Raw genomic sequence first — 26769 nt, 5'->3', positions numbered from 1 at the left:
GGTTTCTTGGAGCAGCATGAACAAGGGAGGGGGATGTAAGAAGGAGGGAAGGGGGCTGAGATCAAAGACTGTGTGGAGGGAGAGGTTGGAACAAGAGGATGCTTGCTCTCTCTCTCTATATATATTATATTATATTATATTATATTATATTATATTATATTATATTATATTATATTATATTATATTATATTATATTATATTATATTATATTATATTATCTATACTATATATATATTATATTATATTATATTATATTATATTATATTATATTATATTATATTTATTATATTATATATTATATTTATATCTCCACAGTCTCGATAGATCCACATGCTTTGGCTTTATCTTTTCCTATTTTGAGGTAGGACAGGAAGTAATAACACAAGAAAGGGATATCAGGTCACGAAGGGAACATGGGTTTCGGGATTCTGCCTGCCCCACACAACTCAGCAGTGGACCCCTCCTTTCAGAACTTCTGAAGGAAGAAGTGAGAGAAGAGAACCACATTTATGGATCCTCTATTCTGTGGCAGGCCCTGTGCTGGGCAGTTTACACACATTTTCTCATTTTAGCCTCACAACAGTCCTCTATAGTAGACATTAATATTCTCACTTCATAGATGTAAGGCTGAGGCTCAGAGAGGTTAAGAAAGCTTTCTAAGGATGCACAGTAACTGGTAAAGCCCGTATTCCATCCTCGGTCTGATTCTAAAGCTTTTGATCCATCTCTGGTTCAATCTTGTTTCCTTGGAACATCTGGTCCCCACCCCTGACTCTTGACCCTGTTCCCTTTTCCTCCTGACCACATTCTATCCCTTTGGTCCCTGTAGAACCCCAAACCCAGCTCAGAGGAGATCTCCATGATTGCAGAGCAGCTGTCCATGGAGAAGGAGGTGGTAAGAGTCTGGTTCTGCAACCGACGTCAGAAGGAGAAGAGAATCAACTGCCCTGTGGCCACACCCATCAAATCACCCATCTACAACTCCCGCCTGGTGAGTGGCTGGGAGCCAAGCTGCCACTAAGCGCTGGGGGGAGGGATAGGAATGGTGCCTGGAGACTCTTTGGTCTTCTCCATCCTGGGGAAGAAGGCATTCGGGAGTTGCGAGGGACATGCCATAAATAAATAAGCAAAAAGATGCCATATATAAAATCTACATAATATAAAGGAGAATAAAGAAGGGTAAGGGGATTGAAAGGAACGGTGGGGAGGTGCTTTTTAATAGAGAGGTCAGAGAGGACCTCCCTGGTCAGGTGACATTTGAGTGGAGCCCAAAGTGTTGAAAAGGAAAGAACTATCTAGAACAAAGAGTGTTCTAGGCAGAGGCACCAGCAAGTAAAAAGACCCCGCGTGCTTGAGGAAGAGAAGGAAGCCAGTGTAGCTGGGGCAGGGTGAGGAAGGAGGAGAGAATAGGAGGGAAAGTCAGAGGAGTAACACAGAGCAGACCACCCAAGCTCATGGAGGTCACTGAAAGGACCCTGGCTTTGAGTTTGCATGAAATAAGCCACTGGAAAGCTGTGAGTAGAAAAGTGTGAGGTGGCTGAGGTGGGCTGCCGTGTGGAGAACAATTTAGAAGCAGGACATGGGTGAAGGAGAACTACAATAACCAGCCTGAGTGTAGAGATAGCTTAGGTTAGGACGGGAGCCATGGGGGTGACAAGAAGTGGTTAGATTCTGAATACACTTCAACCATGGAGCCAGCAAGATGTGCTGACAGCTCAGATATGGAGCATGAGAAATGAGGCCAACGTGACTTCAAGGGTTTTGGGTGGAGCAACTGGTTGGAGGTCTTGCCACTTTTTTTTTTAAGATGATGAAGAATGCCAGAGGTGCAGGTATGAGGGAAAAGACTAAGAATTTGGAGTTGGTCAGATTAAGCTGGACATGCATCTAAGCATCCAAGAGGAAGTGTCAAGTAGACAGTTGTATCTATGATTCCGGAGGTCAGGGGCGAGGTCAGGGCAGGGAATAATTTGCAGTTCAGGCAGACTTGGAAGTTTGTGGAGTAGGAAGTATCTTCTCCATCCAGGGAGAGACGGTGCCTGGAGGGTAGAGGTGGGAAGGTTCTTCTTCATCCTTGGGGATGATATGGTTGGAAGGTTAAGGGAACTGAGGACAATGGCATTGTCCTCAAATCCTCCAGCACTCAAGGATGGGTGAAATTCAGCCTTGTCTGGGGTGAAACATGCCTGTCTCATAAAAACAACAACATTGTTCATTCTTTCACCAAACATTCCTTGACCATCTACCATATATTGATGTTTGTTCAGAGCTCTGGGGAGACACAAATAAATAACATCTCTCCCCTGTCCCAGAGGATCTCACCGCCTAACAGAGGAGACAGACAAATAAACAAATGATAAACAACATGATAATTTCTCGAGGAGAGCTTAGCCGTTGCAGCTAACGAGGCGTTGCAAGGTGGTGGTTAGAGAAGGCTTCCCCCAGGAGATAATTAATACCTGAGCTGATTCTAAAAGGACAAGGAGTGAAGACGCAAATAAGTGTGGGGTGGAGTTCTCATGGGGGCACGTATGAGAACAGTAGGATGGAGCAGGGAGAATGAATATATGACACGTTCCCAGAACTCTAGGTGGTTCCTTGCGGAGGGATGTTGAAAGACGAGGCTGGACAGACCAGCAAGGGCCAGACCGAGGCGACTATGCGCAATGCTAAGGAACTTGAAGCCTCAGAGGAGTCACTGAAGGAGTCCTGAAGGAGCAGGCCATTGGCACCATCAGATTTGCCTTTTCGAATGATCACTCTGACTACAGTACAAAGGGTGGTTTGAGAGACGCAAGACCGGTTGTAGGGAAACCAACTAGGATGGGTGTGCAGTTATCCAGGAGAGAAGTAATGAGAGCCGACGCAAAGCTAGTGGTTAAGAATGAGGGGATGAGACTCAAGAGACAATTAGAAGGTAGAATTATTAGGTCTTGGGTAACGAATCGGAAATCAGGTGAGGGCAAGGAGAACAATGAAGGAAAGGGAATCCTCTGGGCTGACTCTCGGCACTCAGGTTGGGCTGATGGGGCAGGTGGTACGCCATGGCGGAGCAAGCAAACACAAGGGCAAGAGCTGATTTGGGAGTAGGAAAAAGTGACAATTCCTGTTCTTTACATCCTTATGATGTACAGTGAAGCCTGCGGGACACCCAAGTGGGAATGTCCTCGGAAACCTGGAATTATGGGTCCAGAGGTCAAGAGAGAAGGCCAAGATAGAGACATGGGTCAGGGAGTCATAAACATAAGGTGGTGGCTGAAATCCTGGGGGAGGAGGAGCTCAGTTATGGAGTTTACACAGAGGAGCCAAGAGAAAAGTCTAGATCTTAACCCTAGGGAGCACCAGCATTCGAGGGACGGGTAAAGGTAGGGGATCAAGGGAGGACAGTAAAAAGGAGGAGCCTTCAGAGGCAGAAGAGGAGCCAGTGAAGACGTGAGGAGCCCTGCAGGAGTGCTCTGGGAGCCCAGAACACAGACCAAAGACACTCCAATCAGAATGGAGTCTGGGAGGGCTTGACCCCATGATTTGTTTGCAGAACAAATTAGAAGTTAGCGAGAACAGCATACCAGGCAGGGGGAACCATCTGCGAGAAGGCACAGAATTATAAAACAACATGCTACATTTGGGGAATCACAAGCATTTCCATCTGGCTGAAGTGAAGGCTTGGAGTTTAAGAGAGGTGGATGAGGGCTGGGTTATGATGGGCCACAGAGACTCAATTACCCCGCAAGCTCCAGGGAACCATTGCAAATTTGAAGTTGGAGGCAACATGATACTCATTCACGGTTCCTTTCTTAAATATTTACTGAGTTACCCATCAAATGTTTGGCATTGGGACATGGGGGTGTACGGGACGCTTAGGATCCCTGCTTTCAATCCAGCAGGGAAAGCAGACGTTGAATAAATGCTCTCTAGGTTGAAATCTCCAGAGGAGATACAGGAGGATTTAGAGGACCTAACCTAGGGCGGGGTGTCGGGGCTTCTCCGAGGAACGATGCTCAAACTGACAGCTGAAGCCTAAGTAGACAGTAATGGCAGTGGGGGTGCCCAGGAAGGAGAGTGTAGGGAAGAACATTCCAGGCAGAGAAAAGAGTGTACACGAAGGCCCTGAGGCTGGGCAGGGTGGAAAGAGGAAGCATAGCAGGCTGGAATGGGCTGGAACCCGGGGAGGGTGATGAGGAGGCTGGAGTGTTGGGCGGGGGCGAGGTTCTGTCGGGCGTGTTCAGGAAATGGAGCCGTGCCAGAAGAGCGTTGGCATCTTTAAACATGGGGCTTTGGGAGGTAGGTTCCTGCTTTGGTTCAACCCCAGCCCAGGACACCCACATGGAGAAAAGCAGTGGGAAGCAGAGAGGAGCCGGGAGGGAGCCTGATTCACTCTCATTGTTCAGGCAACACGTATTTACCAGCACCTACAAAGTTCAGGCACGGCAGTAGACCCCGTAGGAGAACTCCACAGGCATCATCCTGCCCTTGGGAAGCCGACAGCCTAGTTGGGGAGAAAGATGTTAAATAAGTAATGACATTCATGCTCATGATGTTATGAAGGAAGCAGAGAGAGAAGATGTTCTGACTCCATCTTCTCCTCAGGTCTCATTGGGACAGTCTCCTTGGGACGGGGACATAATTTTTTCTTTTTTTTTTTTAAAGATTTTATTTATTTATTTGAGAGAGAGAGCGAGAGTGAGAGAAAGAGCACGAGGTGGGAGGCGGGGAGAGGCAGAGTCCCGGACGAGCAGGGAGCCTGATGTGGGACTCGATCCCAGGACCCTGGGATTATGACCTGAGCCGAAGGCAGACATCTGATTAACTGAGCCACCCAGGCACCCCTAGGACATAGTTTCTTCTGCTCTGCTATGAAATGATCTCCAGGACATACAGTTAAGCCAAAAAAAAAAAAAAAAAAAAGAACACGAAATGGCACAAGCCACTATGGGCAGAATGCTACCGTTTATATAAACAATTAAAAAGGGGGAACCATATATACCAAGATATAGAAATATCTGCTTGCATATGCATAGCCTGCCTCCAGAAGGAAACAGAAGAAGCTGGTCACAGTGACTACATATATTATTTATTTTAAAACAACAACAAATTTCTTGGGTGTGCCAGTAGGGAGGGGAGGAGGAGAAGAGGGAGAGAGATGGTTGATAACATCTCCTACCACGCGGCCCCACACCTGCCTCCACCCTTCGTGGGCCCCCTGCCTACTGAGGAGGCTCATTGTAAACGGGCAGGTAACCGAAGACAGCAGAAATGCAGCTTTATTAATTGGGAAATGAGTACATGCTGCATCCTGTTGGGATGGGATGATCCAAACCAGGGAGGGGAGGAACATCAAATCCCAGCTCCCCGAGCAGAACTTCCTTCCAATGCCCTTTGAAAACACTGATCTGAGCTTGCCCCATTGGCGTGAGGATAAAGGGGAGGCGAGGTATGCAGACTTCAGCTCAAATGAAGAGGCGAACAGTCCAGAGACAGTTGATGGCTTCCTTCAGGGAGGAAGAGAACCAAACATTTAACAAGCCTGGCACTCTTTGCCAGGCATTGAGTTGGAAGCTTTATGGATGTTATCTTATTAAATCTTAATTAAAAGGAAATATAAGGGAGGTATTACCTCTGTCTCATGGATGAGAAAACCAGATCTCAGTGGGGTTAGGTCACTTGTCCAAAGTCACATGGAGCCTTATGGTGGAGCCAGGTTCTCACCCCCAGATCTGTTGGGCTCCCGGGCCCATTCTCTCTATTACATCTTGTTCTAGGTTGTGCTACGGTGGTAATCTGAAGGGGGAGAGTCCTGAAGGGTTTAAACTAAAACCTCTTAAGTCCCTTCCCAATCTCAGAGCTGATGATGCTGTGAGGTCTCCAGGGCCAAATGAAAAGCTTCAGAGTCCAAAGTTCAGCGCCTCCAGTTTTTTTCTGGGGAGTCAAGGGTCCTCTCCTACATCAGGCTGGGAAGCCTGGAACAGGGTTGTCAGAGCCGGGCTCTGCTGCCCTGAGCAAAGGGATCTTTTATTTAAAAAAAAAAAAAGAACAGGGGACTGGCAAACAGATAGCCAACCGACAGTGTCTGCCCCAGCAGGAGCCGAGAGGCGACCCTCGTCACCCCAGCACCCAGCACGGCCACTTAGTGTGGTGGTGCTGAAGAGCCTTGCTAGAGTCCACAGTAGGGAGGGCAGAGCCTGGTGTCGGCAGCAGGCAGCCGCTGCGGGAGCAGGCCAGAGCTGGAGCCGATGCTTCACGTGGCCCATTGGCCTTCTTGCGGAAGTGGGGGACGGAGTGTAGGTTTGGAATGAGGCAGTCATCAAGGAAGCTGAGCCCTGCTGTCTGCACTCTGGGGGCCCAGCACCCTGAGAGAAGCACTCAAGATTGGAGAAGGAAGCAGACACAGACATTTACAAGCTTCTGTTGCCTTTCAGGTCTCTCCCTCTGGATCTCTGGGCCCCCTCTCTGTCCCTCCTGTCCACAGCACTATGCCTGGAACAGGTGAGCTTTGCCATGGGATTTCGGAATAACTCCAGAAGTCCTTTCAACTGGCGGATGGCAGAGGTGAATGGTAACTGCTTAAGTCAGCATTCCTTAAATGTCTTTCGGAGGTACTGAAAATCTGTGCTAGGAGAAGAAGGGTTCCGCCATAGAGTACGTTTGGGAAATGCTGAAGAAGCCAAGTTGAAAGCAAGTGTTTGCTTTCTGTCTTAGTTGCCACACTTCTCAGCCCCAGAGTGCATTTAACATCCCTGAAGGCAGGGTTTTCCAAACCAGTTTCCTACACAACTCTATTTTTCAAAAAGTACTTAGAGCCTTTCAAAGAACCAGGAGGGTGACCATCTGTCTGGATATGCCCAGGGCAGTCCCAGTGTCTGTCTTTTGTCCTACATAATGATCGACAGCACTGCTTCCCCCTCCTCCAAGTAGCTTGGCTTGCTTGGCATTAAGGTATCTGTCACCTCACTCATGGAACACTGTTTGGGGAATCCAAAAATGAGAATCCAAATCTGTCATTTTAGAGAAGACAAAAATGCATTTCAGGGAAGTGAAACAAGGTGCCACAGGCCAGAGTTACTTAGTGAATGACCAGGGACTGAGACTTGGGTCTCCCCTCTCCCGGCTGTGCTCTTTCTAGAAGACCGTGTATCTTTTTTTGTGGAGATGGGCACACCAGAAAGGCTGTGCTCTCAGATTCTCTTTCCCTCCCCTATTCACTGTTCCCTCTCTGTCTCCTCCTCTCCTCCTTTCCGAGAATTCTTGTTCTTTGGCCCCTCCCGTCTCTTGGTCTGGGGCTGCATATGCCCAGCCCAGGGTGTGTCCTGGAGTAGGATGATTTTGGCATCTGTCCTTTTGCATTTGGCAAGTCTTGGACCGGCAGAACCAGCTATGCCACACTCCAGGGCCCTCGCTGAGAAGAGCATTTATGATGAGAGCCCCTCTGGGGCCGGGTGTTGATGCTAACGTGGCAGGAGGTGGGCAGGTGGGTGGGAGGCAGGGAGGAGTGGGAGTTCTCTGGGGAGACATGTCTGAGGGCCATGTCAGGAGGTCCTAGGACCCAGCAGCATTATTTTCCCCTTGTTTTTGCCTCTCTTCATCCTCAGTAACGTCATCCTGTTCCCCTGGGAACAACAGCAGGCCTTCGTCTCCCGGCTCAGGACTCCACGCCAACAGCCCCACTGCATCTCAAAATAACTCCAAAGCAGCAGTGAGCTCCTCCAGTTTTAACTCTTCAGGGTAAGGTGGAGGAGAGAGTACCACGACATTCCAGTAGGGTCAAGGGACGTGCAAGGAGTTGGGTCCATACCTCTGGAAAGAAAGCTTGTCACGGGGCTGGAAAGGGGAGTGGGGTGGCAGGAGTGGGGGGACAGAGTGGACAGCCAGGCTGGACCATATCCCTAGGGAGTGGGCTTTAAAGAGAAGCTTCGGCCAGTGAGCAGTCCTGGCAAGGAGCTGATGTCAACAAAGCCAAAATTTCCATCCCCACTGGGAGGGTGGAAATTTCCAAACACTCCTGTTAGAAAGGGCCGGGTCCTTCAGTGGGCTTAGGAGTGCTCCACTTCACGCCAGGAACCCCGTTCTCGGGGTGTTCTGATGTAAGCCGCAGCTGCCAGTGTGGCTGACAGAACGAGAGACGGAAGGATTGCTGCTCCCTATCCCACCTGTGACGCAGTGAGGGCAGCGGCCTCCAGGGCCCAAGAGTCTGCTCTAAAAACTATTCTCAGAGCAGGTGCTTTTAGAGATTCTTCCCTGATTCAGAACAAAGCAGAGACTTGAAAGTTAGGCAGTTACCTTGTGGGAAGAGATGAATCTACTTGTCCAAACCCAGGCCATCCAGCAAAGCTCTTATTGGCCCACAGTTGCACAGTCCAAAATATTGGGGCTCCCCAAGCACTCCCACCAAAAAAAGAGAAAAAAACCATATAATGTACATTTTTTAAAAATGCTTTAAGACAGAATTCACATACCGTAAAATTTACCATCTAAAGCGTACAATGCCGTGGGTTTTAGTGTATTCACAATTTCGCATCACCATCCCCATAATCCAATTCCAGAACGTTTTCATCACCCCCAGAAAGAAAGCCCATACCCGGTAGCAGTTTGCTGCCCATTCGCCTCTTCCCTCATCTCATCCCATTAGCAGCTTTGGGATTGACTTGCTTTTTCTTCCTTCCAGATCTTGGTACCGATGGAATCATCCCACCTACCTCCACTGAGACCAAAAAGTTTCTCCAAATCCACCTGGCCCCGTATGCCCCCCTGGAAGGAAGGGAATCATGCCCTCTCCGTACGGACAGATTACTGTCAGAGAGTGGAAGAGAATCCCCACTGTCAACCCAAACTCTTGCTTCTTCAGGAGTGAGGGCCTGCCGAGATCCAAACTGTGACTAAATCATGTGCAGGCTCCCACTGCTCTTGAAACACATCCCCGACCCCCCCTCCCCAGGTGTTCAGCATTTTCACCTTCTTTCCCTGTGCTCCAATCCTCTAGCTCTCAATACTTCCCACGGCTTCCCTGGGGCAGTAGTCTTTCCGACAAAGGAGTCCTTGCCGTTATTTTCCAACTCATCCGTGGGTTTCTGGGGACAGCAGTTTGCCTGGTGTGCCGAACAAGGAGAGATCATAGTTTTGACTCTGAACTTGGCCACAATCTCTGAACCGATCTCTAAAATCCGTGAGGAGATTGGAATCTGATGTCTCACCAAAGCCTGGATGCTCTCTCTGTTGAGCAAACTTTTCTGACTGAATCTTCATTTCATCCCACGTTCTCTGTAGCCCCGCGCCCTTTTCTAGAACCAAATCCACTCATGATTGCCTTCTCCAGGTTGCCTCCTCTCTACAGAAGGCTGAGCCACCCTCAGTCCCCTGGGCACATTTCTCTGCCCACAGGTGCTCTTCTGCGTGCTACACCTGCCCCAGAGTTCAGGAGTGTTTATTCCGTCTCTCCTTCCTTGTCTGGTCCACTGTCCCTTCCCCTGGCTGCAGGAGAAAGAACACAAAAGCAAATATGTAACAATCATGTTGGCAAAATACCTGTATATAGCCCCTTCCTGTTTTTGCAGCTACGTTCTCTCCTTAATATGGAATTTTCCAGCAAAATGTTTAACTCAGGTGTGAATTTTGAAGATATCTCTGTAATATTTTATCTCCTTTTTAAAAAAAGAAAAAGAAAGGAAAAAAATGCCAAAGTGTGAAATACTGGGCTAGCTTCCACGAGAGAGTTCCCACATGGTCTGGGAATCTTTGTTGACTTCTCGGGGACATTATCTCTAGTCTCCTTCTTTGTGGGCCAGTGTGTAGAGATGTAACATGAAGCCATTCCAGAAATGGTAAACTTCTCAAAAAAAAAAAAAAAAAAAGACTGTATATCCAAGAAAATGTTGAGATTCAAAGGAATCTCTCTGTTCCTAAATAAATTTGTATAGTTATGATATAATGACTCCGCTATTGATAAGAAAGAAGAGGTCTAGATTATTGTTCTGTGTCTTTTGCTGGGGCGGGGGGATAGGAGTGCATATAGTGAAATGGGATGGGGGGGGCACCTGGCTGGCTCAGTCAGTGGAGCATGCAACTGTTGATCTCGGGGATGCGAGTTCGAGCCCCACATTGGGCACAGAGATTACTTTTAAAAATGGGATGGGGAAAATGTTTCAAATTGGTGCATTCAGTCTGTTACTCCCCAGACTGAGGCTAAAGAGGACATATATTAATACAGGGCTTGGAAGAGTTCAGAGTTCTTAATCTTTTTGACAGAGCTACCTTGAGGGCAGAGTAGCGACAGACTAGTTGAAAGTGGGAGGATTCTTAAGTGGGAGGACGGTAAATGTTTAAGACCAAGTTATTCAGATGCCAGAGCTAGAGGCAGAGGCTGAAAAGCTCATATTGTAGATATCCTGAAGGTCGATTATTAAATATTCACAATGGGAAGCAGCAGATACGTAAAGCAAAGCATAATCCAATAATCAAATATATTTGGCTTTGGAATGCACTGTGACTTTTGCTGAGGGGCGTGAGGGACAAGGAAGCTCTCCCGGTGGTTTTTCTTAGGTTAATAAAAATTTAAACAGCTACCGTTCCTAAAGGAAACACTGACCTGTGGGAAAGGGAGGCCCTCCGAAAATGTAATGGCATATGGGGAAAAACTGAAATTGGGACGAAACATTTGCTGTAAACAATATCCAAGTGGGAAATCTATTTGTAAATAATTAAGATTTAACTATTTCTGATGTTCGAATGGGCCTTATATTTGGACTGAAATTTCATGTCACGAAGCTGGAGAAGAAAGCCTATTGGTACTGGCTACTGTCTCAAGAAAAAATCCAGTTGGAAGGAGCTAGGTATGCAGCAAAGAGACGGCAAAGAGGAGCCTTTGGGACTCATTTAAGTATAAAAAGGGATAACTCTGTGACCCAGGAGCCCAATGGTACTTACCTGCCCGTGCACACTGTCCACAAGGCTGGTGTTCTTTTCTTTTCTTTTCTTTTCTTTTCTTTTCTTTTCTTTTCTTTTCTTTTCTTTTCTTTTCTTTCTTTCTTTCTTTCTTTCTTTCTTTCTTTCTTTCTTTCTTTTTTTTTCATCCCTGGATGGGCACGAACCACATGCTGGTTTTCATTCATTCCATCTTTTAAAAAACAACTTCATTTTTTTTTTAGAGCAGTTATACACCAAAATTGAGAGGAAGGTACAGAGATTTCCCATACACCCCTGTCCCCTCACGTGCACAGCTTCCCCCACCATCAGCATCACTCACCAGAAAGTACTTTGTTGTTTTGTTTTGTTTTGTTTTTTTAACCAAGGAAGAACTGACATTGACACACAATGATCGCGCAGAGCTCACAGATCATCTTAGAGCTCACTCCTGGTGTTGCACGTGTTGCAGGCTTGGACAAAAATGTAATGACCTGTACCCATCATTATAACGTACGGGGTCTTCTCACTCCTCTGATTGTCTGTGCTGCGCCCGTTCATCTCTCTCCCCTCTACACCCTGCAACCCCTGATCTTTTTACCGTCTCTAATAGCTTTGCATTTTCCAGAATGTCCTATAGTTAGAATCATAGTACATAGCCTTTCCAGATTGGCTTCTTTCACTAAGTAATGTGCATTTAAAATTCCTCCATGTCTTCATGGCTTGATAGCTCATTTCCTTTTAGCACTGAATAAATAATATTTTATTGTCTGGATACACCACAGTTTACTTATCCATTCATCTACCGAAGGACATCTTGGTTGCTTCCAAGTTTTAGCAATTATGATGAAAGCTGCCATAAACATCTGCGTGTGGGATTTTGATGTGGACAGAAGTTTTTCAATTCCTTTGGGTAAATACCGAGGAGCGTAATTGCTGGATTGTATGGTAAGAGTGTATTTTGTTTTGTAAGAAACCTCCAAACTGTGTCCCTACGGAATGTGGCTGCACCCTTTTGCAAACAGTGTATGAGTCCTGTGCTCCACCTGCTCGCCAGCATTTGACGTTGCCACGTGTTCTCGACTTGGTCATTCTAATACGTGTGTAGTAGTTATCTCAGTTGTTTTCATTGCATTTTCCTGATGACAAATGATGTATAGCATCTTTTCATGTGCTTATTTGCCATCCATATGTCTTCTTTGGTGAGGTGTCTGTTCGGGTCATTGGCCCCCTTTTTAATCAGGTTATTTATTTTCTTATTGTTGCATGTTAAGAGTACTTTGTCTATTTGGGGTAACAGTCCTTTATCGGATGTGTCTTTTGTAAATATTTTATTCCGGTCCAGGGCTTGTCATCTAATTCTCTTGATATTTGTCTTCTGCAGAGCAGACTTTTTTTTTTTTAAGATTCTATTACTTATTTGACAGAGAGAGAGACAGCGAGAGAGAGAACACAAGCAGGGGGAGTGAGAGAGGGAGAAGAAGGCTTCCTGCTGAGCGGGGAGACCGATGCGGGGCTCGATCCCAGGACCCTGGAATCATGAAGGCAGACGCTTAACGACTGAGCCACCCAGGCGCCCTGAGAGCAGATGTTTTTAATTTTAACGAAGTCCAGCTTATCCATTACTTCTGCCATGGGTTGTATGTTTGTTGTTGTATCTAAAAAGGCACTACCATACCCAGGGTCATCGAGGTCTTCTCCATCTAGGTGCGCTCTTCCTGAAATGTTATCATTTTGCGTTTTACCTGTAGGTCTATGATCCATTTTGAGTTTGTTTTTGTGAAGGGTGTCGGGTCTGTGTCCAGGTGCATTTTTGCATGTGGATGTTTGGTTGTTCCAACATCATGTGTTGAAGACACCATCTGTTATCTGCTGTGTTGCCTTCGCTCCTTTGTCAGAGATCAGTGGACTCTATGTATGAGGGTCGATTCCTGGGCTATCTGACCATGGTTTTTATGAAAGAAACGCAGAATTGTAGACTCATTGCTCAGCCTCCAGTAGCTTCCATTGTCCATCGTCTTGGACAACAGTTTAACAGAGTCAAACCTGGAAGCAGGCACTGATTCACCTTTCATGTCTGCATGATTCTATAAAATTTCAGTGAAGTTAACCAAAGCTTGGTTAGCTTCTTCAGCAGCTAATTAGGCACAAGAGAATCTGGGCAAAAACCAGTCACTGTCCAGGCAGAAAGAAAGAGAAGAATTGCTCCTGCTATTTTTCAAATGTTCGTACTTCAATTTTTAGTTGACTCAAGACCGGTGGGCCCAGCTGTGGGCTCCTAATACTAAGGACTTTCGGTGAAACTCAGAGAATGAGCGTAGTTCCAGGACTCAAGGTAGGAATCCTGCCCTGAGCCCCCAGGTTTCAGGTTCAGTGCCCTCCTTCCTGTGTACTCTGCAGGTACCTGTTCTATCTTACGCACTGCATTTGCTGAGTCCTCTGCTTCTGCTCCTTCTAGACGGGGGGAAGCTCCTTATAGCTGAGGCTCTTTTCCTCTATGTCCCCATGATTAACACTGTGCCTAGTACTGGGGCGCCTGGGTGGCTCAGTCAGTTAAGCGTCTGCCTTCGGCTCAGGTCATGATCTCGGGGTCCTGGGATCGAGCTCTGTGTCGGGCTCCCTGCTCAGCGGGAAGCCTGCTTCTCCGTCTTCCTCTGTCCCTCCGCCTGCTCCTGCTCTCTAATTAATAAATAAAATCTTAAAAAACACTGTTAATTAATAAATAAAATCTTAAAAAACAACAACAACACTGTGCCTAGTACATAAAAGGCAATTAAGATTTTTGAAAATTAATTTCCCTTTTTACCTCTGAACAACTTCTAGTGCCCTGCACAGAGGCCAGGAGCTGTGAATACCTAATGATACAGTACGCATCTGTATGGGATTCTAGTCCAGTGCAGGAAGCTGATCTTGGCGGTTGAGAGCATGACGTCCAGAGCCATACGGCCTGGGTTCATGCTCAAATCTGCCTCCTACTAATCAAGTCTCCTTGAGCAAGTTCCGCAACTGCTCTGTGCCTTAGTTTCTCACCTATAAAATGGGGATAACAATAGTACCCATCTCACAGACCTGTGAGAATTAAATGTTAATAATATATGTAAAGTGCTTGGAACAATGCCTGGTACAGTAAGTGTTGTCTGTTATTATTGTGATTATGATCACAATTATTGTCATTATTATTCTAATAAATTGGTGGAGAGGTTCCTATCTCCTGCTCTCCCTTATAGCCCAGAACTTCTGTGGGGGGGATGCCACTGTTGACAAATATCTGATTTGGTAGAACAAGGGTCATGGCCAAACATATATAAATTAGTAAATTTAATCCAAGGTAATGAAACTTGAACCTGGACTATCAATCACCCTAGGATAAAGGCCCAATAAAGGCTCCAATAGAAGAACTGGCACTTTCCCTTATTCCCCCAGCTTTTAGACCCCTGAAGCCTTTTCGTACTCTGTTCTTCCCTGGAAAATGGTGGCAGCAAGAAAGTAGTTCCAAATTCAGATACTAGAAGAAGAAGAAAATACTACAATAATTACAAGCAAATGGGGAAAGTTGATATTTGCATACTATCCATTTAGTGAAATGGATCCTTCCCTGTTCTCTTTCTTCAGGCTCTCATTACTTCTAATCTGGTCCGTTCCAACCCACTTGCAGCAGGTTGCTTCTCCAGTTCATCTCACAATGACTTCAGCTGGGTGCATAGCAGTGATTCTCAACTTTGGTGACACATTGGAATTCTGAGATTCTGTGTTTCTTTTTTTTTTTTTTTTAAGATTTTATTTATTTATTTGACAGAGAGAGACAGCCAGCGAGAGAGGGAACACAATAAAGGGGAGTGGGAGAGGAAGAAGCAGGCTCCCAGTGGAGGAGCCTGATGTGGGGCTTGATCCCAGGACACCGGGATCACGCCCTGAGCCAAAGGCAGACGCTTAACGACTGAGCCACCCAGGCGCCCCTGAGATTCTGTGTTTCTAACCAACTCTCGGGAGCTGCCGATTTTGCTGGGCTATGGACCACACTTTGAGTAACAAGGCCTTGGAGAACATGGTAACAGTATCCCCTTGCCCAATAACATCATAAGCTTTCTGTTATCCACATATTAAGATGCTTCAGCCTGGCATCTCAGGCTGACATTAGAGTCATGTAAAGTCCTCTGATAGCAGTAGTTCTTAAATGCGACTAGTATCTGAATGACTTTTAAAAGATACACATTTCTAGGCCCCACACTAAGCCTACTAAATCATACTTTTCAAGATACAGCCTACAAGGGTATTGGAAGACACGTCCTAAATGGTGTAGAAGATCAACAAGGTTTAGGAGCCCCAATATGCTTCCAGTACACTTTTCCAGGCTCATTTCCCAGTCATCCAACCAGCGAACATCCATCACACCTGTCTCCTACCAGGTATTAGAAAAACAAAGATGAAGACAGTTTGATCCTTACTCAGGAGAGATTGGCAAGATAAATGCCCAAACTAGATTATTAACTACTCCCCAGCCGCAGTGTAAAGGCTCACACTTCTACTTAACAACTTCTCTTTTTAAGACTGTTTGGGCTCCTCAGCCTCCCATTATCACCCATCCTAATAAACCAGTCCAGATGCCCTCTTTACCCCCTTTGAGCCTCCATACTTGTTTGGTCATCTCTTCCAACTGACTTCCCTTGGTATTAAAATAGATCTCAAAGAGGAGAAAGGATTTACCCAAAGTGTCACCAACCACAATAATTAACACTTATACAGTGACTTCCTTGGGCCCATTGTTCTAAGCAGTTTACACAGGTAAAGCGTGCAAAATGCTTACTATAGCCTTAGAAGATGGCTATTATTACTATCCCCGTTCTGTGTTGGACAAAATGGAGGCACAGAGAAGTTAAGTAAGTTGCCCAAAGACACAGAGTCAGTAACCAAGCCGGGTTTATTTTTAAGCCTTATATTCTACCGCCAAGTGGGTGACAGGGCTGTCACGAAAAGAACTAACATCTAATTCCCAGGCCCAAGCACTTCCCTAGCAAATCAGTGATTTGCGTGCTTGTTTCACAACTGAGACTCAAGCGTGAGGACAGCGATGAGGTCTTACAACTCCCACGGTGCCTAGTAGGGGTGCGAGCCCTCAGTTACCAGATCGGCTGTCCCAAACTGGGGGTGGGGGCGGGGGACGGGATGGATAATTATTCAAACAGACAAACAAACAACAATCACGCAAACAAGGGCAGCAGCCTGCGGGTCTCACGTGACCACTAGGTCACACACCGCTACCCGCCTCCCCCCACCCTCCCCCCCAAGCCCGGAGCGCTGGAGGAGGACCCTCCCGCTCCCTTTAGGGACCTCCCTCGTCCAGCTCGGGTCCTGCGCTCCGTCCTCCCAGCCACAAGGTGCCCCCAGACCCCCGGCTCCTCTTCCGCCGCCGTCAGAGCATCGTCCTGTCTCCCTCTCTCCGCCGCTTCCTGCTCCGGGGATCCGCGCTCTGAGCTCTGGGGCCGAAGCGCCCGAGGCTTCCCGGGGCGCTCGGCCAGGTAATAGCGCGGCGCGGCCGGCCGGCCTCGGGCTGGCCTCGGAACCAGGGCTGCCCAGTCCGCCCGGCCCACCGGTGGGGAAGGAGGCGGGTAGAAGGCCCCGCCTGGCCGCCGAGGAGGGGCTGGGGGGAGGGTCTCCTCCTGCCTTGGGGGCTCGGGCAGGGAGGTCCGCACAGAGGCGCGGCGCAGGTGCGCGCGAGCCGGGCGTGGCCCGCGGTCCGGGGGCCGGTCGCAGGGAGAGTCGCTCGCGGTGCCTGCGGGGCGCCCGGCTTGCGGCTCGGCCCAGCCACGCCTGCTCCGCGGCCGCGAGCCAGGTGGGCCCGCCCAGCGCTCCTCCTCCCGAATCTGGCCCTGGAACGGGAGGAGCGAGGACGGGAGCCTTGGAATTCTGAGCCGCGGGATCGGCCACCCCAATACCCTTCCGTTCTTTTACCCAAGAGTAAAAAAAACAAAAACGAAATCCAGAGATGGAGTGACTTTCCCAAGGTCACAGACTTGTATCTGCCCCTTACAAACGTCTATTCTTTTATTTAAGTGTTTGTAAATAGACTACTGTTTCCTCTGTTCTGCCAGGGAATTAGGATTCAGGGAAGAGGACTCTAAAAATACTAATCAGCAGATCCAAATGAGCTGATCCGTATTACTGGCCGGTGACCCTGGCATTTACAAGGAAATAAGCGAGGACGGTTCTTTTCACTCTGGGTACTTGGTATTTCTGGTCCTTGCTCTGAAAATTGGCCTAGATGCTTTACAAAATTTATCTCAGAACTCCGTGTCAGAACTGGGCCGGATTAGAGTTTTCAATCCTCTTTTCTTCTCTCTTTGTTTTTTCTTTTCTTTTTTTTTTTTTTAACGGACGCTCAAGAGGTGAAAGTGATTTGCCCACACTTTTATGCCTACTTAGGGGCACAGACGGAGTTGGAACTCAGGACTGTGGTTGACAGCTACCGTTTTCTTGAATAGAAACCAGATTTCAGATGAACGCTGTACAGAACTTGACCTTCATAAAGCTCTCTCTGGATAGCATTCTTGGGAGTGGTTTGTGTATTGAAGTGTTGGTCCGCGGATACTATTTCACTTGTCAGAATAGGGTTAAGCAGTAAGGGTAGCCATGCAGAAAATTCCTGCTGAGATGAGACAGATATCTGAAATGTTTTTGACTTTTTTATCTGCACTTTCAATAGAGCAGCTAACGAGTATTAAGAACAACATCTTGGTTGCTTTAAGATTTTAGTCCTGTATGGCTAAATTGACTCAGTTACAGTCATTCTCGGCTTGATATATTTGTCATCAGTAAAAATTTCAAAGTGTAGCTTTCTTAATTGGATGTTTAACTGAGTACCTGCCTCAAGGATATTTTTAATATCTCAACAAAAATTTCCCACTTACACCTTCTGCTTCCCCCTTAGTCAGTCTTTGAGTTGGATTTCAGAACTGAACAGAACTAGGATTTTTCCCCGCTTCCGAAATACCTAGACTCCGTTTAGTTCCCTATTCAGGTTTACCTCAAGTTTCGATTTTAACTGATAAACCTGTGACCCAAATCCAAACTTCAGCTGAGTTTCGTATCAGCTTCAAACCACATGAAACTGCTCTGGGTCATGTGACCTCTCGCAGAAGCCACAGGTGGCAGTTCTGTTTTTTTCTTGAGCGCTTCTTATTGGGATTTTTGTAGCGTGAACGCATTATCTAATACGTGTGTTGTATTACTCATGTTCATTGTCCAAGGTCAGTCATCCCTGGCAGGTTATTGTTGACATGTACTCACCATAACAACACGTTATATCGGGTCGTCTGCAACTCAGACTGCAGTTCCTGGTGTTCGGGTTAGAGCTTTGATTATCAGTTACCTTTAAGGAGCATGGAATCAGAATTAAAGGCATGCTTTAATGGAAGATTCCTAGCTGTGTAGATAAGGAAGAAGCGTTTCAGTGAAGGCCATGTTTTTGTACTATCCTAGAGGAGAAATGAAGATGATAACGCCAGTGGATCCAATGCCGTTTTCTTAGGGTGCACCCTTTGTTTTTCTGGTTTTGGTCTTTTCATCATAGGATGGCATTAGCTCTGTGTCTGCAGGTGCTATGCAGCCTGGGGGGCTGGCTCTCACTCTACGTTTCTTTCTGCCGCCTGAATAAGCACCGAAGCTATGAGTGGAGCTGCCGGCTGGTGACGCTCACCCATGGAATCCTCTCCATAGGCCTCTCGGCTTATATTGGCTTCATTGATGGCCCCTGGCCTTTTACCCACCCAGGTAGGTGGGAGACATTAGAGGATTTTCCCTAAGGGGTTTATAATTTGGGGGGGTAGTCTTGGAAGGATGGGACATTTTCGCAGAATTCATACAATATTGGAAAATACCGAAGAATAATTACCATTATAATTTGTATTGGGCATCTTCGTTTTGAACTCTGATGCTGCATATGTCCCTACTTCTCTGCTTTTCGTAACTCTCTTCTTGTAAAACAAATTTTAAATGCTAGTTACATTGCAATCCACCAAAATATACAACACATAAAGCGAATGTCAACACCTTCCACCACCACCTCCAAACAGACACAAACGGACTGTATCACACATGCTTTTTGGTAACCTGCAATTTTCCCTTGATTGTATATTCAAAGGACATCTGTGTACGCAGATTTCTTTTATCCTTAATTGTGATGTAATATTGTGTCGTATGCATATACTATCATTAATTTAACGGATATCTCATTATTTGCAGCACCTGTATTGAGTTTCAAACTGCTAGATGTACAGGTATTACCTCCTTAGAATAGAAGAGGTTGTATCCCCTTGAGTTTGTTACGGGGCTGCCGTAACAAAATGCCACAGACTGGGAAGCATAAACAACAGAAACTGATGTTGTCACAATTCTGCAGGCTAGAAGTCCAAGATCAAGTTGTTGGCTGGTTTGGTTTCTTCTAAGGCTTCTCTCTTTTGCTTGCAGGTGGCTTCCTTCTTGCCGTGTCCTCACATGGTCTTCCCTTTGTGTCTGTGTCCTCACCTCCTTCTTTTATAAGGACACCAGCCATATTGGATAAGGACCCATCCTAACCGCACTGTAACTGAATGACCTCTTTAAAGGCCTTCTCTCCACATACCAGTCACACTCTGAAGAATTGAGGATTAGGGCTTCGACATAAGAAGTTTGGGGGTACAATTCAGGCCAGAAGTTCCCTAGGATATAATTTCTTTTTAATTCCTTAGATTCTTTTTTTTTTTTTTAATTTCCTTAAATTCCTATCATGAGCTTCTGAGGTTTTCCCAAAACTATCCAACTGATATGAAAGCAGCTATTAAGCTTTATGTCTTATATGAAGGTTTCAAATAGATTTGAACATGTCATGTCCTTGCACTCGATTTTCTTGGGCTGAGAAGACATTAACTTCTGGGGTTCTTTCCAAGGTCCACTTCCAAGAAGGGTAGGGCCACCAGTGTCTGGACAATTGAGCCCATTAAGCTAAGAAATTAATCCGACATCCAGGGCAGAATAACTAAAAGAGCCTGGAAACAGACTTTTAAAGCTGTCACATACATACATACATACATACATATAATTTAAAAAAAATAAAAAGAGAAAGAAAGAAACTAGGATTTTAATTGAAAGGACAAAACAGCTCAATTTTATGCTGCTCCACAGAGAGGACACTGAGATCATGGCTGGTGCTCAGATCACTCATTGAGATCTGGTTCATCAAAACAGCATTTCCTGGGCATGTGACATTATTGGGTTTGATAAAGACCAAGGTTTTAGATTTTAGTCTTTCTTGGTTGTCACTCAAATGTATGTGCCTGCCTTTGTTTTTGCTCGGTGATTGAAAGAAAGCTTGGGAAACATGGGACCCCGGTGCAAAGTAGCTCAATTCCCAGCCACTCAGTTTGCTTCTGTCTTGGTTTCTTTCAGGCTCACCCAATACTCCTCTCCAAGTGCACGTTCTGTGTCTCACCTTGGGCTATTTCATCTTCGACCTGGGCTGGTGCGTCTACTTCCAGTCTGAGGGGCCCCTGATGCTGGCCCACCACACACTGAGTATCCTGGGCATCATCATGGCCCTGGTGCTCGGAGAGTCAGGCACAGAGGTCAACGCGGTCCTCTTTGGAAGTGAGATTACCAACCCTTTGCTACAGATGCGCTGGTTTCTCCGTGAAACAGGCCACTACCACAGCTTCACTGGAGATGTGGTGGACTTCCTCTTTGTGGCCCTGTTTACTGGAGTGAGGATTGGTGTAGGCGCTCACCTCCTTTTCTGTGAAATGGTCTCCCCCAAGCCCAAGTGGTTTGTGAAGGTTGGGGGAGTAGCAATGTACGCTGTGTCTTGGTGTTTCATGTTTAGCATCTGGCGCTTTGCGTGGAGGAAAAGCATCAAGAAGTACCATGCCTGGAGAAGCAGGCGGAGCGAGGAGCGGCAGCTGAAGTCCAACGGCCATCTCAAAACACACTAGCCAAGGCTTTCTGCAGATGGTGGATTGGGTTTGGTCAGCCACGGGACCCAGGTTGGAGATACGGCTGTTACAGAACCCTGCTTCCAACGAACTTAGGTTTCAAAAAAGGGCTAAACCTTATCAGTTTGGTCAGTCTTCGAGGGGTGCCCATACCAGTATTAAAACATGAACGTCTACCGTGGCGCAGTTGTAGAAAAGCGAGACCACTCGGTGGTAGTTGTGAGTATGTCAGCACTGTGAGGTGAGCAATGCTGCGTTCCCTTTAGTTCCCGGTGTCCCTGGGTCCTCTTGTCTCTGGGATGCCCGATGGCTAGACAGCTCAGGAAGGAATTTGAGAATTCCTTTGAGAATTGACTCCTTGAACAAACCTGCTTAGTCCTGCTTTCCATGTAGCAATTTAAATTAAGTCACCCCATTTACCGTAAAGGGAGGAACTTTCGGGAAGATGCACGTCTGGCATTCTGAGCATCGGATCAGGGAACTGGATGTGCTTACACAAAGGGAAAGAGCTGAGAGGAGGATGGGTTGAAACTGGCCGTGGTGGTGGGTCACTTCTTGAGTCCCCCTATACCAACTGTTGACGGTCCCCAAGACGCCCCCGGGTTTGGTGCTTTGCTAAGGGGACTCACATGACTCAGAATGTAGTCAAGCTCCTAGCTGTGATTAATTACAGTGAAAGGGTACAAAGAGAGCAGCAAAGGGAAAAGGTGCCTGGGGCAGAGTCCAAGGGAAACCAGGCCCAAGCTTTCCAGAGTCCTCTCCCGCTGGGATCACCCAGAATGTGCTGACTGGCTCTAACAACAATTTGTGGCCATATTTGTAAAATGTCCAACAAGGAAGCTCATTAGATGCGCAGTGCCCATGTTTTTTTTTATTGGGGGGTGGTCATGTAGGCAGTCATTGCCTGGCTTGTAGAACAATTCCTGACTCCCAGCAGGAAAGTAGGTGTTCAGCATGACCCATATTGTTAGCACAAACAGTTTAGGCATGGTGAGCCATTCTCAGCAGTTAGTGGAGGGAGCGCTCCTGAAATCTAAGTTCCCAGATGCCAGCCAAGGGCCAACCTTGCAAGTTGGCCTTTCCAAGGACAGGAGTTCAGGCCTGCCCTGTTAACTCTTTTCTGCACAAAAACTAGAGAGCTAGGGCTTTGGATGAGAGATGAATGAGGTGTGGGTAGATTTACCGAGTCCTGTTGTTTCCCCTACTGGGAAAACTATGCCAATTCTCAAGGCTTTTGTGCATTAATCTCCCCGGCATGAGAGGCTGTGAGTGAATTCCATAGGGATTTACCATGTGGATTCCACTGTGCTTGAGATGGCAGTTCAAGTTTCTGCTCTGCTGTACATACATACTGCAAACCAGAACCAAAGACAAGTGTACTGGCCACAGGGAGATGAGGCTAATTTTTTTTTTTTAATTTCATATACATTCCCTTTAGCCCTCTTAACGACCTTTTCCTTTCTCTGAAAAAGATGCCCCTCTCCGTAGATAAAATATTATGACAAGGCCAGTCTTGGAAGGAAACAAAATATTTCTTAGTGCAATAGTCTCTAATCTCACCCAGGAAAAGCGAGAATGTAAGCTTAGAACAAGAGGTTAGGAATCAAGACTTTCTGGGTTCTTTTGACTAATTTGGCTACTCACTTCCCAGATCACTTGTGTACTCTTGGTCTCGGTTTAAACCCTGTTGTGAATGAATGAAATACCCCAGTGTGTATTTCACAGCGATACTGTGGCATTTTATTAAGGGGTGTCTTTAATGTAGGACTTTTATGGGGGGGGAATGAAGTGTTGTTTATTTATTTATTTGCTGTTTATTTATTTATTTGATTATGGATTCTGTTGTTTAGACCACTGGTGATTGATCAGCTCAGTCAGTGAGCAATGTGAGGGGCCACTGAAGGCTAAGCCTAGGTCGGTAGGAAGTCTCCACCCATTCTACGGTCACTGGTAATGCCGACCTAATGAGTGATCTTGAAAATGGATGTCACTGGCTGGGCATGATGGGGCGTTGGAACCGCATAAAGTCATCGTTGCTCTGGCAAAAGCAGCTTTCAAGGCATGTTAACAGTGGGTCTTTTAAAATGACTGTCATCTGGTTAACGAGTTTTGCTGCACATGGAAATAATCTGACAGTAGCGTCTCCGGCTCTTTTCTTCTGTGATCAGATCCCCAGAACGCTGGTGAGCTTCTTTCCAACGAAACTGTGGTCAAAGTTGGATGCCGGGGAATGCTGATTTTAGCAAAAGCCTAGTAAAAAAGAGTGGCTTGGCGCAGGAGCTTAAAAAAAGAAAAAGCTGGCTCTCAAATTTTGGCACAGTGCAACCTGTTCCATACCAGACAAATGAATAGGCTTAATCTGGTACCAATTTTTTTTTTTTTTCTTTTTACTCCTCAGAAGTGAAGGGATTGCAGGCCTTGCTGTTTTAGGGGCAGTCTCATGGGAATGTACGTAGGTTTCTTTTGGATTTTGAATAATCTAAATAATAAGAGAAGAAAAATTGTTCATTTCAGCTTTTCTTGACGTTTTAACTAATAACTATGAAGGAACCTCCCTGAGAGAAAAATGGGACATGCAGGTGAGTCAGCAGTTAAGATGCTGAGTTCCTACATCACAGGTAAACGAAGGGCTAATTAACATGTGGTACGGTCAGACAAAAGGAAGTATTTTATTCACTTGCCTTTGGATTGCTATGTAATAATTCCTAATACTGCTCAAGAAAGATTTATATTTCAATGAGATTTGTACTAAATTTTATAAAAATAAACAACTTTTTATCAACCCAGAGTCTGCCTTTATATCTTTATTGTGGTTTTGCCAAGAAGTAAAAAAAAAAAAAAAAAAAGTCTTTTGGCTTGTAGAAATGTTGACCCATATTTATACTTATCTGTGAAATATGTTTTATCTGCTCTTACCATCAACCATTCCTAATAACTTTACTTTTGGGGGCAACAATCTACATACAGGAAAAAGATTGCCAAAGAGAGAGGAAGAACTAAATTTCTTTATTTTGCCACCTGTTTGGGCGGTTGCCTTGAATTTTTATTTATTTATTATAGTGGGAGGGTGGTAGGGGCAGAGGGAGAGGGAGAGAGAATCTCAAGTGGATTCTCTGCTGAGCATGGAGCCTGACAACGTGGGGCTTAATCCCACAACCCTGAGATCATGACCTGAGCCCAAAACCAAGAGTTGGAGGCTCAACCGACTGACAAGCACCCCTGGGCACTGCCTTGAATGATGATGTTGAATGGGCTCCCTGAGGACAAGGACCCTCAGCTCTCTTCAGAACTATGTTTAGAATGCCTAGAACAGTGTTAGACACATAGTAGGTGCTCAATAAACATTGAAAAACTGGGTGAGGATGTGGTTTAGAATAACTACCCTGCCCCCCACCTGGGGGGGGGACCTCAATGAGCATGTGCCATGGATTGTGTCACCAGTGTCATTTTTAAGGTAAGGGACTAATGACCGCGGGCACTGTGTTCTACCTAGATTGGTGTGACTCTTTTGAAGGCTTTCTATCGGTAGAGCCTTAAGAACAGTCTAGAGCTACCAACAGCTCTAAAGAGGCTTTCAGGGATGTTTTTACCATTAGAGCTTTGTGGGTGAACATAGAGATTTTCACCATTGAAAAAAATAGTTCTGGAATGAATAACCACTGGCTTAATTAAATCCTTTACTTACCATCTTCTGAAGCTTTCCCACAGCAAATTCCTTCTTTGCTCACAGCTAGAACTTTGGGTCTGTTTAAGTTTGGAAAGATCTTGAAAGCAGCCTGCCAAGAGGTTTTGTATGCAAGGAAGAGAAGGTGAATTAGGAAACTTTCCCAGTTTGTTTTATTCCTGAAGCTCAAGTAGTGAGGCATTCTTGAAGGGAAGAGAATTCATTTTTTAAAGGCATGATTTGATGAGTCATTGGGTCCAATTAATTTCATACCTACCCTGTAGATTATTAGACTCTGGAAAAAAAGTATGTTTAAGGAAGATATACGTCTGGGGATAAAGTTTGCATTTTGGTCGTTTTATATGGAGGGATGGAGCTCTTTCCAGTTAATACGCAAAAAAATACGCAATTTAATTTACAAAAAGAGTTCTCAGGGTAAAATTATGCTAGGGTACACCAGCAGGTGGCGATGTATCCTGGTCTGATCATTAGGAAAGTGGTTTGGAACGTTAATCTGCAGCTATTTTTTCCCAAAATAAACATTACAAAATTAGCTGGCTGTGCCCTGAACTTAAAAAAAAAAAAATCAAGCAATAAAGAGTCATCTTTGGCCTCTGTTTATCTTTTCCTTTTTTACCCCGTTCTAACGTCAGCCTTAGCTCATGCATCTATTCAGGGATAATGATCTTTTCATGAACTGTTGCAGGTTGACTTTTAGAAACAGCATTGTTAAGAGGTAATTGTTTCCCCTCTCCACATCCACTGTTTATTAAATTTGCTTTACTACTTGATTTCCACAAAAGGGCTGAGGACCCTCACCCACCGATACGGGTTTAAACTCATTAAGTCTGAAACAGGTAAAGGGGCAGCCACTTGAGACACTGGCAGGCAGAATTGAACTATATTGTATGTGGTACTTAAATTGCTACACTATGGAATTACGCAACCATAAAACTAGATGGATATCTAAATGTACCCGGTGGGAAAAAAATATATGGGAAGTCTTCAGAGAGAACTGCAATGCTTTCGACTGGATAAATACACTCTTTGCTGCTCCCATTTCTCTCCACAGAAAGCTTGTGAAGTCGCTGTGGAAAGCACCATGCTTTCTCCATTTGGCAAATCATACATTTCATTTTGCCAAGGCAGAAGCAGCCTCAAAGCAATATTATACCAAGAAATCCTGGCTCTAATTCCCAAACTCTCTTCCCCCCCAGCCCTACACACCTCGTTCCTCTAACTTTCCCCTGGCAGCCAAGATTTGTGCGCGGCGGCCCCTGTCCTGGGATGAGGCCAGCAGGTGCCCCAGGTGAGCGTCCAAGGCCAAACCCTCTCTGCTGGGGTTTGCTGCAGTAGAGAGGGACAGAGTCCCGGCACCTGGACCTGAGGCTTCGCTTCCATCAGTCACCAGCGGTCTTTACGTGTTATCAGAAAATAAGAACAAGTACATTCCATTAAGGAATAAACGTTTCCAGGGCAAGGGGAGCGGGTAATTCCCAAAGAGCCTCTCATCCTGGACGCTTCGCGACCGGGGGAGTGCTCTTTGGCGGTCTCCGGGGAAAGCCCACTTAGTACAAGCCAGACTCCAAAGTACAGCTCTCCGGCGCTCCCGGAGCCCTGGGGCCGACGCTGGGTTGGTGGGTGGGACTCCCGGGGCCGACCGGTTCCCACCTCCGTCCGCCCCGCAGAACTACTTTTTCGCTCCCCCAAACAGGACTTCGGCGGAGGCGTCCGCGCGGCACTGGCGCGCGGGGCGGCGCGGGGGAGACGAGGGCGGCCGGACGGCGAGGGCGGCGGGGCGGCCCCGCGCGCCGCGGAGGGATCCCGGGTGAGGCGGCTTCCCGAAGTCAGAGGGGAGGAGGCCAAAAAAAGTCGGCGGGGGAGGGGAAGAGCTCGCTCGCGCTGGACGCGGCCGGGGCCGGGAAGACAGAACCGGAACCGGAACCCGTGCGCGCGCCTGCGATCGTCGCGCGGCCCCCACCGCCGGCGGCCTCCTCTGCCCGCCGCGCGCGCTCCCGCGAGGGCCCCAGGACCCGGCGAGCCGGCCCCCGCGCTCCGAGTGGTTGCCGCCGCCGCGCTGCCGCCGCCGCCGGCCTCCGGGGCCGGTGCTTCGAGGCTGGGCCGGACGGGAACCTCCCGCCCCTCGCGGGAACGGCCGCCTACCGGCGCGTCGGGGAGGAGCCGCCGCCGCCGCCCGTGCCGACTGCGGAAGAGTCCGGGCCTCCCAGGGATGGGGAGCAGCCCGCGGCACTGAGA

The 26769-nt window shown here is 46.8% G+C and overlaps 2 protein-coding genes across 2 annotated transcripts in view; both read left to right on the top strand.

Annotated features, from left to right (window-relative positions):
- POU2F3 (POU class 2 homeobox 3) overlaps nt 1-9914 on the top strand; it is a 68286-nt gene extending 58372 nt beyond the window's left edge. The window contains exons 9-12 of the mRNA XM_008689963.2: nt 830-991; nt 6417-6483; nt 7587-7719; nt 8660-9914. Coding sequence (XP_008688185.2) covers nt 830-991; nt 6417-6483; nt 7587-7719; nt 8660-8699 — 402 coding nt within the window. The 3' untranslated portion in view covers nt 8700-9914. The remainder of the gene's footprint in view (nt 1-829; nt 992-6416; nt 6484-7586; nt 7720-8659) is intronic.
- Nucleotides 9915-18257: 8343 nt separating this feature from the next.
- On the top strand, nt 18258-23656 carry TLCD5 (TLC domain containing 5). Its single transcript, XM_008689962.1, has 2 exons — nt 18258-18657; nt 20311-23656. The coding sequence occupies exons 1-2, from the start codon at nt 18459-18461 to the stop codon at nt 20847-20849; spliced, it is 738 nt and encodes a 245-aa protein (XP_008688184.1). The 5' UTR covers nt 18258-18458; the 3' UTR covers nt 20850-23656.
- The last annotated feature ends 3113 nt before the right edge of the window (nt 23657-26769 follow it).

Source organism: Ursus maritimus, unplaced genomic scaffold (assembly GCF_017311325.1).
Source record: "Ursus maritimus isolate PB19 unplaced genomic scaffold, ASM1731132v1 scaffold_16, whole genome shotgun sequence".
Taxonomy (NCBI): domain Eukaryota; kingdom Metazoa; phylum Chordata; class Mammalia; order Carnivora; family Ursidae; genus Ursus; species Ursus maritimus.
The sequence above is the reverse complement of the archived record's forward strand: the minus strand, read 5'-3'. Positions and strand labels throughout refer to the sequence as shown.

Excerpts from the sequence above, each read along its gene's own strand:
- TLCD5 (XM_008689962.1), top strand. The coding sequence starts at position 18,459 with ATGGCATTAGCTCTGTGTCTGCAGGTGCTATGCAGCCTGGGGGGCTGG. Across the intron at positions 18,658-20,310 it reads CTGGCCTTTTACCCACCCAG|GCTCACCCAATACTCCTCTC; the intron begins GTAGGTGGGAGA and ends GGTTTCTTTCAG.